At 44.5% G+C, this 13620-nt stretch overlaps 1 protein-coding gene across 1 annotated transcript in view; it reads right to left on the bottom strand.

The window, feature by feature from the left end:
- Window positions 1–603: 603 nt before the first annotated feature.
- Window positions 604–13620, bottom strand: part of PPAT (phosphoribosyl pyrophosphate amidotransferase) — a 48487-nt gene continuing 35470 nt past the window's right edge. Inside the window, exons 5-11 of the mRNA XM_040334699.1 lie at window positions 12224–12366; window positions 8419–8491; window positions 6064–6218; window positions 4579–4706; window positions 4271–4492; window positions 3082–3202; window positions 604–1082 (exon numbers count right to left, since the gene is read on the bottom strand). Coding sequence (XP_040190633.1) covers window positions 907–1082; window positions 3082–3202; window positions 4271–4492; window positions 4579–4706; window positions 6064–6218; window positions 8419–8491; window positions 12224–12366 — 1018 coding nt within the window. The 3' untranslated portion in view covers window positions 604–906. The remainder of the gene's footprint in view (window positions 1083–3081; window positions 3203–4270; window positions 4493–4578; window positions 4707–6063; window positions 6219–8418; window positions 8492–12223; window positions 12367–13620) is intronic.

Raw genomic sequence — 13620 nt, 5'->3', positions numbered from 1 at the left:
TAAACCACCACTGCCCATAGTGCTGCAATTGTGCAGCAGCCAGTTGGAGAGAGTTTGTCTTAAATGACGCAATGCTCCTCAATAGGCTCCACAAAGCACAGGGCTGTTCGCCAAGCTTTATAATTGGGAAATGCCCAATGACACTGCATGTGAGTGAAAAATTGAGGCACCAGCCTACCCCCAGCACAACAGGAAAGTGTAGCACCACTATGGAAAGGGGAGAATAAAATCCTCCAGCCACCGGCCCACATATTGGGTTAGAGGGGCAAAATTTGAAAACAAGAACCTGCATGGAGGATTGGTGGGCAACTTACATCAGCCTTCTGCAGTGCTTGTTACAGTATCCAAATAAAACTCAGAATCACTTGAATAAGCAAGGTAGGGCTGCTATAGATCTGGTCTTTTCCAGCTGGGGCTTGTCAAGGGTGCCCCATATCCCACCAATACAAATCCTATTACTAGTAGTTTTATCAATGTTAAATAAAATAGCAAGAAAAATGCTTGGCTGTGCGCCGCAAACTTTTGGGCATTTCATAATTTTGTATTTCAACTTTGATACGCAGGCAATCTGGAAATCTAGAGAAAATAACTAGCCGACCGCAATAAAAAGTAAAAAAAGATTTATTGCCAGCCTTCCAGATGTTAGAGGACAAAGGAAGGAGAAGCAGACATTTGCACTATAGAAAAACCATAAAGAACACAGAATTCATACTGTACAGGTAAAGTGGTCAACTCTACAGAACAGACATTAAAAAAGGCAGAGTATTTTCTGTGCGTCTTTCAGCATAGGCAAAAAAAACAAAAACAACGGTTTGATGCCCTTTGAAGCAACTGTCCTGTCCATCAGATAAAATAAATAAACCGTCCAGTGGTGACAGGTCACACATCCCGTAACGAAGATGAAATTCACCATTCGAGTTCCACTGGATATTCTCCTGTGAGACAAGCTGTACAGTGACCACCTGAAGATGGTGGAGACGTTGTGCCATTCAATCCGTTTTGTTGGTCTTTATAGGATTTTACGCCCTCACGTACCGCAGAAGTCAATCCTTCCACAGACAAGTAAACCACACTGTTCGCACCTGGAAGGAAGAGAACAAAGACTGAACTTGCAAAATTTGAAAATCTTAGAATACAATAACTTAACTGGCATTGACAGGTTTGCTGTTCATTTGGCCAGGGTTGCATTTCATACACTAAGGCGCTCCCCTCTAGTGCAGTGTTGCCAACCTACCAGATTGAAATTTACTGGCACGACACCCGAAATTTACTGGCGCAGCCACGTTTTTACTGGCATTTCACAAAAGTTACTAAATTACATTTCAGTATTTAGGCTACAAACGAGTACACTAGGCATCAAATAGCATTGATTTAAGGTAGAAGATATTAAGGTAAAAAAAAAAAAACACAAAACATATTTTTGTTAATTTTGATATAAGGGCAAATTATTTAGTCACATCACCCCCTGCCTCCATACCCCTCTGCCACCAACACCTCCTGCCTTCACCCCCCTCTGCGGTGCCACAATCTTCCTCTGCCTCCAATCTCCCCCAGGCCCCTTGCCTCCAATCACCCACTGCCTCCATCCCCCTCTGCCACCAACACCCCCTGCCTTCACCCCCCTCTGCGGTGCCACAATCTCCCCCAGGCCCCTTGCCTCCAATCACCCCCTGCCTCCATCCCCCTGTGCCACCAACAACCCCTGTCTCCATCCCCCACCCTCTGCTGTGTCACCATTCCCCTCTGCAGTGCCACCAACACCCCCTGCCTCCAATCACCTCCTGCCACTAACACCCCCTGCCTCCAATCACCTCCTGCCACTAACTCCCCCTGCCTCCAATCTCCCCTTACCTCCATAGCCCCCTGCCTCCAATCTCCCCTTACCTCCATTGCCCCCTGCCTCCAATCTCCCCTTACCTCCATAGCCCCCTGCCTCCAACCTCCCCTTACCTCCATCCCCCTCTGCGGTGCCACCGCAGCCACCATCACCCCCTGCCTCTAATCTCCATGCGCAGTTCCAAGCCGAACAGATCTCGGCTATTTTTACTGGCACATTCCCGCAACCACGGACATTTACGAACCGGGGAAAAAAGTGCCAGTTTTTACGAACTGTCTGTAAAAATACGGACGGTTGGAAACACTGCTCTAGTGGCTACCTGGACATTCAACAGTACACTCAGGATCCTTGCTGAACTGTCACAAGGACTTTGCAAAATAGATAATTTTTAATATAATTAGTGTAAACTAATATACCCTGATAAAAAAAAAAAAAAAACATTTTAGTTTTAGTCCTATTTTAGTCTTCTGCAATAGTTTTAGTCGTATTTAGTCAACCAAATCTCCAGTACAATAGTCGACCAAAATGTCCTACGTTTATATATTTCAGTACATTTTAGTCTAAAATCTAGTGTGTAATTGAATTGTAATGCTTTCATTAACATTACTCTACAATTTCCAAACTCATAATATACTGCTGGAGTGAAAAATCGAATATGTCATTTATGGTATTGAGGTATGAAGACCAGTGTTAATTTTGATGTCAAATTTCAATTTAGTTTTTTGGACTAAAATGCCATTTTAGTCATACTTTATCTCAATTGTTTTAGTCATATTTTAGTAGACTAAAATAGTATGCATTTAGTCGATGAAATTAACACTGATAACCAGGTCCATTTGCAAAGAAGGGATACCCAATTTATGGCCTGGTTAGATGGGCGACTAACCACACACCGAAAATGCCAGTGGCTCCAGTCTCCCTGGTTTATATAGAAGTTACTTTGATAAAAAAAATACACAAAATTAACTAACTTAAAAAGGTGAAGTCCAGCCTAAGCTCGTTTGGCTGGGCTTCCTAGGGGTCACAGGAGTGCAATTCCTTTTGACCAGTTTTAAGCAAAGAGCAGTCTGAACTTCGCTCTCCGCTGATGTCACTGGAATCGGTCCAGGCACCGTGTCATCATGACAAAGAAGTCTGGATGCGCCAGGTTCCTGGACTGATGCCTGTCTCAGTGAGCCGATTTCATGTACATATTCGTTAACTGGCACTGTGTGCGCACATCAAAACGTTAAAAGTTTGCTTACCAATGTAGCCAGCCAAGTCACTGAACTCTGGACGATTTGCAATCAGCTCCTCTTTGGTTGGAATGTTAATTCCCATGTAGCAGGGATATCGGATAGGTGGGGAAGCCACACGAATATGCACCTGGACAGAATACAATAAAAAGCAAACAATATTGAAGCCTGCAAAGATCAATTGGGGGGGAAGCTACTCTTGTCAGCAACCAGTTAAAAAAGAAAATGCTAAGCCAACTATGATGTATCGTTTACAGTTTAGCAAGCTTGCCATCACCGCAGGGCCGATCCTAGGGTCACAGGCGCCTGGGTGCAGAAATATTTCTGGCGCCCCCACATGGGCGTTGTCATTTTACTAACTCCTCCTCTTTACATTTCATTATACATCACATCTGTAGATGGACTAGGCACAGGAATGGGCAGGGGCTGTGTATCCTATGCAATCTATCATGCCATAAAACATCTAGAGCAGGGGCAGCCCAGAGCACGTGTAAAGGGATGCTGGGGAAGCCATCCCCCAGCACACAGTACACTGAACACTGACTCACCTCGATTCTCTCTCCGTGCAGCCTGAGATAGAGATGGTAGTGGGAGGCATTCCAACTGGAGTTGGTGGAGACAGTGCAGGATCCAAGACTCCCAGTGTTGGGAATTAATTCCTGCACATCAGCACTCAGCAGCCACTGAAAACTAGAACTCATGTCAGGAAGAGGACCGGCCCCTCCCCCGAGCACTGTCAGGCTGGACGGCTGCCCTATGCTCACACATCAGTTCTGGACGGACACACACCTATGCTCAGAACACTAGTTCTGGACGGACACAAAAACAAGGAGAGAAGGAGGGAGGGGAGAACTCTGGCACTTTCGTGCCCCCACCTCTGCAGGCGCCTGGGTGCAATGCACCCTGCCTAGGATCGGCCAGGCATCATCCCCTGTAACATCTATATATGCACAATGAGATGATCCGATGCCAACACTGCTACACAGATAAGGACTTCTGTTAATTAACTGACAGTTGCTCCCCCAACCTACCAACATGGTTTTGTGCCCAGTGAAAAAGGACTCTAGGATGCAGACAGCCAGGTAAAGGGCTTCTGACAGCATTCTAGGTACACAAGATTAGATCAAACCACCAATCAGGAAGTCAGCATGCAACCGTCTCACACGCCATGAAATGTACCCTCTTCTCCCACACTTGCCTCTTTTGCTCCAGAATCCTTCAGCAGCTTAATGATCGGCGAGATGGTGTTCCCTCTCACAATGGAATCATCAATCAGCACTATTCTTTTCCCAACAAAGTTATCCGACAGGACTCCAAACTTCTTTGCAACCCCAAGCTGTCGTAATCTCATGTTTGGCTGAATGAAGGTACGTCCAACATAGCGATTTTTGCACAGTACTTCAACATACTGAATGCCACACTGGAAAGTTGTAAAGGGAAATTAGCACATATATTCTGATAAAGGTAGGGGGAGGGGAAAGAAAAATGTAAAGACCAAATCATTACCTTCTCGGCATAGCCCAAGGCGGCAGGGGTTGCAGACTCTGGCACAGTGCTGACCAAGTCAGCTTCAACTGGAGCTTCTATAGCCAACTGCTGACCGCACCGCCTTCTAACTGAATACACCATCTGTCCTAGAACACATAAATTAAACATAAATTTAAATCTGTATTTTTAAATTTAGCTGGTAGGACCTACAGAAAAAAAAAAAATCAGGAGTACAATATCCTATCTAATCACCACGTTGTATTGTATGTATCCATTTCCTACCAATTCACTTGTCCTGAAGGAAAGATAATTAAACACCTCAGGCTGGCTTCATGATCCATTGGGATCACTATAAAGGTAAAGCAGAGTGCCACCCAAAAGTGGAAATTCCGCTTAATCCACTCCTTGCCCCCTTACATGCCACATTTGGCATGTAATTTTTTTTGGGGGGGGGGGGGGGAGTGGGACATCCTGTCCCACTTCCTCCTTCTGGCCAGGGGGCGCTAAGGCGATACGTCATATTGCCTTTTGGAGGCCCCTCCCTATAGGCGATCGCCAGGGACACGTGACAGGTCCCAGGCGATCGATTGTCCAATCGCATAGCGCAGCACCGCTCGAGCATGCGCAGTGAGTGCCCGGCTGTGAAGCCGAAAGCTGTCACAGCCGGGTGCCCACAGTAACAAGGAGGAACGGAGCTCCGGCCGGCGCGTCGCTGGACCGTGGAGCAGGTGAGTGCATGTTTATTAAAAGCCAGCAGCTACACTTTTTGTAGCTGCTGACTTTTAATAAACATAAAAAATGCCTGGAACTCCCCTTTAAAGAAAGGATGCTCATTGTCAAATCGTAATTCGTTTGCTACCCATCTTAAAGGGGTTGTAAAGCTTCAATTTCTCATCTTCTGGGGTCCCTAGGCAGCTGTCTCGGCTCCTCCCCGCAAGAGCTAACCCCCCTCTGGGAAGCACTTCCCCAAGGGGGTTAGATTGCGAAAGCGCACCTGTGTGATACAGTCGGCGGCCAGAGCCAATGGCTGCGCTGCCATCAATCATCCAATAAAGAGCTGGGGGAAAGAAACGCAGGATCGCGCCCACAGAGATTCAGGGCTCAGGTAAGTAAAACGGGGGCTCGGGGGGACCGGACAGTGCAAGGCGTTTTTTCATCTTAATGCATAGGATGCATTAAGGTGAAAAAACACAAAGCTTTACAACCCCTTTATGTTCTCATTCTGTTATTTGGTATCCAACAGTGGGTACCTAGAAAACCACTGAAGTCGTATTCCTCCATAAGGGCAACCAGCCCAAAATGAATCCTGGAATTATCAGCCGTATTTGGACATCTGCACTCAGGGATTACACTTCTAGAAGGGACATCTATGCCCCAGCTAAAAGTGGAATGTATTAAATGTTTGACACACACTTTCACCCAACAACTGATCCAACACTATTACAAACCCTATGAATATTTTAATCAGTACCCCACAGGAAGACCCTCCTTATTCAAGCCTACCTTCAAAAATAGAGTCTGGCCGTGCAAAGTAAACATATTCAAATATACAGAATGCAGATGGGTCCTTCTCTTTAGGTCTGGGGACAATATCCAGCGTTTGTATCCCAGTCTGAGAAATCTTCACTATTTCTCCAGGCAAGACTTCTCTGTAATATCTAAAAAATGGACAGAGAGATAAAATTCTTTAGGCATTCTAGTCAACCAGGTGGCACATGTTGCTCTTTGCAGGAATGAAAATTCACTACAGATATTTGGGTGCAAATTACTATATGTTACTATATGTGCGAAGAGATTTGCATTTCTGCCCATGCATTTTGAGTCTTTCCAATTTGGGGACCCAACTCCCCACTACCAGCCTAGGATTCAGCATGGCGAGGGATCATTGAAGTGCTGCTGATCCCATTATTCCCTCTGCTGTCCCCTCCAGTTAGCATTGCCTTGTCAGAACCTATGGATGCTCTGCTCCCAATTGTATCAGAACACTAAATCCTGGTACAGTTTTTGTACAAGTAGTCACATACTGATATTAATCCGAAAATTATGTACTTTAGTTGTATTTAAAAAATACATTTTTATTGAACATATACAGTAAATGCATTCATTTGCAATTTGCATTTGTTTGCATTTCAGCTTTAAAGCCGTATTTAACTCCAAACCAAAAAGGTTATACAGTATATTGCAGCTTACCAATCAGATGTGGTGGCTCCTACAGTTTACAGGCGGTCCCCGGGTTACAAACAAGATAGGGACTGAAGGCTTGTTCTTAAGATGAATTTGTTTGTACGTTGGAACAGGTACATTTTTTAAGTGTAGCTCCAGCCCAAAAAAAAAAACGATTAAAATTTTTGGATGGCATAGGGAAGGGTTATCACCCCTGTAATGTTTGTTTTGCTGTATGTGCCCCTGTTCAGAAGATTTCACCTCACTTTCTGTCCCAATGACAATTGGATTCTGAAAATGTTGCGTTGTGGAAACAAGCCTTGGTGATAAAGCATCAGTGGAGACACCTTTTTCCCATATTAACTCTTACAGGAATGACTTTCCCTTCCTAGGGGTAGATTTCCTCTCACTTCCTGTTGTCTCCTTACGTTTGTAAGTAGGAGTCCTTTGTAAGTCGGATGTTTGTAACTAGGGGACCACCTATATTTTGCATTCGCTGCTTCCCCTCCAGGGATCTAGCCAGTAACACACCTCCTGTATTAGGACAGCTCTGGAGGAATGAGAACAGGAGGCACATCAGGCAGCACCGCATTGTCAGTCTGGATCACCAGATAAAATAGAAATAAAGCCTAAAAAGACAGCCGTCACATCTAAGAATTGGTAAGCTTCAATTTAAATCGCTTTTGGGTTGAATATGGTTTTAAGGCGATTCAGTGGTTAAAGGGGAGGTTCACCCTATAAAAAATTTCTAACACTACATCCAGCCCAGTTCTCCATATAAAATTACACTGACCTTTTTTTGCCGTAGATGGCGTTTAACCTTAGAATTCACCGCGGCTTCCGGGTAGGGAATCCAGCGGGAGTGGGCGTTCCTATTGACATGCCAATTGATTGACATGCTAAACGACGGCGCACACAGCGCGTCACGACTTCCCGAAGGAAGCTCGGGTCGGGTCTATTCGGCGCCTGCGCCGAATAGAGCCGAGCTTCCTTCGGGAAGTCGTGACGCGCTGTGTGCGCCGTCGTTTAGCATGTCAATCAATTGGCATGTCAATAGGAACGCCCACTCTCGCTGGATTCCCTACCCGGAAGCCGCGGTGAATTCTAAGGTTAAACGCCATCTACGGCAAAAAAAGGTCAGTGTAATTTTATATGGAGAACTGGGCTGGATGTAGTGTTAGAATTTTTTTATAGGGTGAACCTCCCCTTTAAGCAATGGTCTTGGTTACTTTAATGTTAGAGGGTAAGTGCTATGATTTTCTACACCAAGGCCTAAAAGCAGAGGCAGTGTGAACACATTCATTCAATATCACATTCTGCCCTGTGTACAAATTGGCTCCGATATGTCTCGTGTAACACAAGGTTACAAAATCACGGCCGTTGGATTCCATCCATAACAACGCCAGTCCCTGTATCATGTGGGATCTTGCATGAAACTAATCTCTAAATATTAACAAAAATAGCTCTTTTAGTTGGACAAAATGTATGAAAGCAGAATTTGTTTCAACTTGAAACCCAATCAGAACGATCCAAATCCATCCTAATTATAGAACGTTCGACAACACTAAATTGCTATAAACACAATTAGTGTTCTGCAGTCTTATGAAGGTTTCAGAAATGTGTCACCCATCATGCGTGTGCTCAATATGACATTTACAGTTTGTTTTATGTGTACAATTCTATACCAATACTTACTCTGCACCAATAGACAAAAAGCTACAGGATTCAGAGGAGACCACCCAGCCTTCTGTCTCTGATGGGTTTTTTGCTAAGAAAAAGAAATCTTTAAAAATCAGTAAAAATAATCTGAAAATGCAGTACAGCATAGTGTCATAGATTTCCTGTATTATAACAATGGGCACTGGGGGAAAAAGTCATGGACGAAAAGATTTGTCAGTTTGTCTGCTGCATATTTTCAGTGCCGAAAACTAAAACCAAAATAAAATGGTCAACTAAATCAAAATTGGAATTAATTTTTGTCAGTTCCAAATTCATTACATACTACTGGGGTAAAAAAAAACAACACATTTATGATATGAAGATTTGAACACGCACTACAGACACAGATTTAGCCATTGAAATACAGTGCATTTATAAATAAAACCAAGTTTCATAAATTAAACAAGAATATTGCTTTTTGACATAACGGAAGTGCAAAACTAAACTCTATTGGCCATAATGCCAGGCTGCAAGCGGGGGTGGGAAGTAAATTGGAGCAATGGAGAGCACAGGGCAGGGTGCATTATAATGTACTGGAGATTTTAGTCGACCAAAATACAACCAAAATGGCATTTTCGTCATTAGAATGACTAAAACTAAATCATAATTTGTCAAGATTAACATTGGGGCTCAGGTGGATACTGGCCTAATGTCAGATTTACTTCATTCATGTGTTTTTGTAAATCTAATGTACTCAGGGCCGATCCGCCCTATAGGCTCACTATGCAAGCCGCTTAGGGCCCCGCAAAGCTGTGGAGGGCCCCCCAAATAACTAGAAGCCCCGCCTGGTGAGAAGTCATTTTCGAACCCTCACCCCCACTTCTCAACTCGCTGGCTGCATGGGAGAAGAGGTAAGAAGTCAGCACCCCCCACTTGTCACTTTAATGTAAGATGTCATTTCCGACAGCAGAACACCCCCACCCCGCTTCTCAACTTTATTCTTTAATGTGACATGTCACTGCTGTCGGCAGCGCCCCTCCCACACTTGTCAACTTTAATGTGACATGTCATTTTTGGCAACCCCCCCGCTGCTTAGGGCCCCAGGGAGGTCAGGATCGGCACTGAATGTACTGAATACTTTAGCTAAAATGCAGAAAGCCAAACCCCACAACAGAATATCTAATCTATGCATATGAGGTACAATAGACAGCAGTCACTTAAAATTTTGTACATCAAGTGTTTTCTCACGCTATTGGCTAGAATGTTCATTTTTCTATCCACAGGAATGAAAATGCTAAACGCTCCCCTGAACATGCAATCGATTTTCCTTTTTTTTTCCCTCCTCCAAACACCTGTGTGCGCGCATGGACACATCCTATCCCCCAGGGGTCAAGTCCTGGGGAAAAAAGTGAGGGAACTCCCACCCAAGATCCACTCCCCCACCAAAAAAAAAAAAAATTATGCGCTTATATGCATAATTACTAAACTGCATGTTTTTTTTCGATCCACTGTACCTTAGTAATTCTTTATGTTACTGGCCGCTTCTTGTATATGGATTCATCGGGTAGTGTGAGGGTATTCCGTCACTTCCTCAATGCCGCAATGTCTCCTGGGAGCTTTTGCCATTGTTCCCAGGAGACATTGCAGAGTTCTTTCTAAATCCTGCGATAACTCGCGGCAGACCTCCGCAATGTCTCTTGGGAACAATGACAAAAGCTCCCAGGAGACATTGCGGCATCGAGGAAGTGACGGAATACCCGCACACTACCCGATGATTCCATATACAGGAAGCGGCCAGTAACATAAAAGATTACTAAGGTTCGCCTGCCCCTGACAGTGACTCGAGCTGGGCATCGCCGCTTAGTGAAGGATTGGCTCGGGCAGCTTGGCTGCTCTAGTCCTGCAAAGGGAACGGAGTTCCTGCTGTGAAAAAAGTGCAGGGACTCCGTTCCCACGCGTTCCCGCAGGACTTGAGCCCTGCTATCCCCTTTAGATCCCCCCCATGGTACACTTATCCCCTTCACTAACCACATGCTTACAGTTCACCAATTCCCCCCCCCCTCATTTTAGTCCAATTCCCACTTAAGGACTGCCCCATGTAGAGATACTGCTGCAAAGCAGCCCTTTAGCGAAGAAAATCACCTACCTGAACGTGAGATTATATTTTTATGGCTCTGGGACGCGTCCAGCTCCCACCACGATTGGAAGCAGCGGGAGTCAATCAGGAAACTCGATCATTCGAGAGGCAGAACGGAAGTCTGCCTATGTTAACAAGGCAGATCGCCGTTTTGCTAGTAAGGAAGCCCAAGATCTTGTGTTTCTGCCATGCAGGAACACGGATCTGTCTTCCTTCAGTTAAACCATCCCCAACAGGAAGAAAGCACTGCCATGGAACACATTTAACCCTTTGATCACCCCTGATGTTAACCCCTTCCCTGCCAGTTTCATTAGTACAATGACCATGCATTTTTTTTTTTAGCACCGATCATTATTAGTGTCACTGGACCCCAAAAAGTGTCAGGTGTGAAATCTGTCCACCACTATATCAAATACCACCAAAAGAACGCTCTATTTTTTATTCTCCCCACACAAAAACGGCATCAACGGTATTCGGGTACAGTGTCGTGCGCCCACACAGTTGTCAGTTAAAGCAACACAGTGCCATATCGCAAAAAATTGCCTGGCCATGAAGGGGGTAAAACCTTCTGGAGCTGAAGTGGGTAAAGGACAATCCATTCCACAAACACACTAAAGAGGATAAGCACAGATCAGAGAGAAGAGCCATCTCATGGTCACAACTGCATTGTTGTCCCAGGGCTTACAGCAGAGTTGCTTGCTATTGGTAAACTGAAGTTTGTTCTACTGAAATGCTGAACAATTTGTGAGGCAAATAACAGGAGATAAGATTAGAGTGAAGAAAAACAACCCAACGCCATGAAGGTCACCAAGTATCAGCAACACTGCCTTGGTGCAATTCCAATTCTGCTAAAACGGTCTAAAAACACAAATGAGCAAATGGTGACATTATAAGGGTTCCAAAAAGTGAATTAAACTCAAGAATAAAAATGTATTGCATCTATCCAGGCTGGATAGAAAGCAATGATTAAAATAAATCAGATTGTTGATTTCAATTTTTATCAATTTTGATAAAATGCTTTTGGAGTAAAAAAAAATTAAAAAAAAATCTAAAAAGATAGTTTTCTATTTAATATACCGTATTTTCTGGCGTATAAGACGACTCGGCGTATAAGACGACTCGGCGTATAAGACGACCCCCTAATTTTCCAGGAAAAATGTTGATTTTGGGATATACTCACTGTATAAGACTACCCCCTTCTTACTAGTCTTCTGGAAGCTGAGGGCTAGCCAGAACCGCTGACAGGAACAGGCTTTTTCATATCTCACTGTGCCATTACATTACATGCCCCCACATTGCCATCACTTGCCCCTCTCTGCTGTGCCATCACTTGCCCCTCTCTGCTGTGCCATCACTTGCCCCTCTCTGCTGTGCCATCACTTGCCCCCACTGTGTCTGACCGCAAACACTCACTTTTTTTTTTCAGCGGTGACAGTAAAGTCAGCACAATTTTTTTTTTTCATATTGTGAAATACAATGTTACGCCGAGTAAATTGATACCCAACATGTCACGCTTCAAAATTGCGCTCGCTCGTGGAATGGCGACAAACTTTAAAATCTCAATAGGCGAGCCAGCCTATAAACGGCCAGCTTCGGTCAGACACAGAGGCCATACGACATTCAGCCCTTGTGTGCTAGGCTTTAGGCAATCCTATAAAGGCCAATGGATGTGTTATTGTGTGATGACATTTGTATGTAAATTACCTTTTCTTTCATGGTTGGTTGGGATGAGCCTTCCAATGCACAGAGGTCTGTTGCCATAGGGGTCACGTACCGCATAGATATCATCGTTGTGCATAATCAGCAATGAGTAGGATGTTGGAGTCTCATTCATCAAGTTCCGAATTCTGAAATAAAATCATTGAATGTAACAACTCATGCCGCACACAAATCTATGAATGACCAACATTTTGCTTGGGCAGAATATGAAAAGCTGGCATGTAGTAGATTGAATTAGGAGTGAATAAGGGGTGAAGCGGATAATTTCCCCCAGTGTCTGTTTTAGGGCCTATTCAGATCTATGCAGGTGCATTTTTGGAAAGATGTGTCCAACTTGCTGAAGCAGCTGGCTCATTTGATAGCAGTCATCAAGCCATGAGACCGCCATCAAAAACTAGATGGAACAAGCAGCTTGAAAAGAGATGCAATCTGGGTTTGGGGCACACATGCGTGCCCTCTGCTGACCTGTGCTGTGATTGGACACAACACAAGTTTGGTAGATTTCAACTGAAACCTGCTGATCAGTTATGTCCAATCTAACTGTGCAGTGAGCAGCGATCTGACTGTTTCTTCTCCCTGAAAAGCAGGGAGAAAAATCAGCCAGAAAAGTAGCACAAACTACACATTGTTAGGCAGACAGTTAAACCTTGGATTGCCCATAGACGGTAACTCCTTCCCAGCTAGTGTCTGTAGTGTTATCACTAATCATTGTATTAGTCACTAGCTGTGACCCTCTGTGCCAACCCATCACAGTCTCCGATCACCACCATTGAAATAAAGTGTCTATTAGGTGCATACATTCCAGTATATATTCCATGCAGATACCATTTAAAGGGGTTTTCCACACATTTTTTAAGTTTATTAAAAGTCAGCAGCTACAAAAAGTGTAGCTGCTGGCTTTTAATAAACTGACACTTACCTGCTCCAGCGTTCCAGTGACGCGCCGGCCGGGGGTCCGCTCCTCTCCCCCCCGGCCGGCGTCTTCATTGTCACTGTGGGCACCCGGCCGTGACAGCTTTCGGCTTCACGGCCTGGCACCCACTGCGCATGCGCGCGCGTCGCTGTTTGATTGGACAGGCGATCGCCTACAGGCGATATGACGTATCGCCTTTGCAGCCCATCGGTGGAAGTAGGAAGTGGGACAGGAAGTCCCCTTCTCCTGAAGCCCCCACTCCCCCCCCCCCCAAAAAAAATTACATGCCAAATGTGGCATGTAAGGGGGAGAGGAGTGGGTTAAGAGGAAGTTCCATTTTTGGGTGGAACTCCTCTTTAACAAAATTTAATTGGATAGGCTTTATGACAAAGTAGAAAATTATTCAACATTCAGACATTTATATGATAAAAATAAACTTTGTGGTGATCAAATACCACCAAAAGAAAAC

This window comes from Rana temporaria, chromosome 1 (genome assembly GCF_905171775.1).
Source record: "Rana temporaria chromosome 1, aRanTem1.1, whole genome shotgun sequence".
NCBI lineage: Eukaryota > Metazoa > Chordata > Amphibia > Anura > Ranidae > Rana > Rana temporaria.
This window is presented reverse-complemented; position numbering and strand designations above follow the sequence as displayed.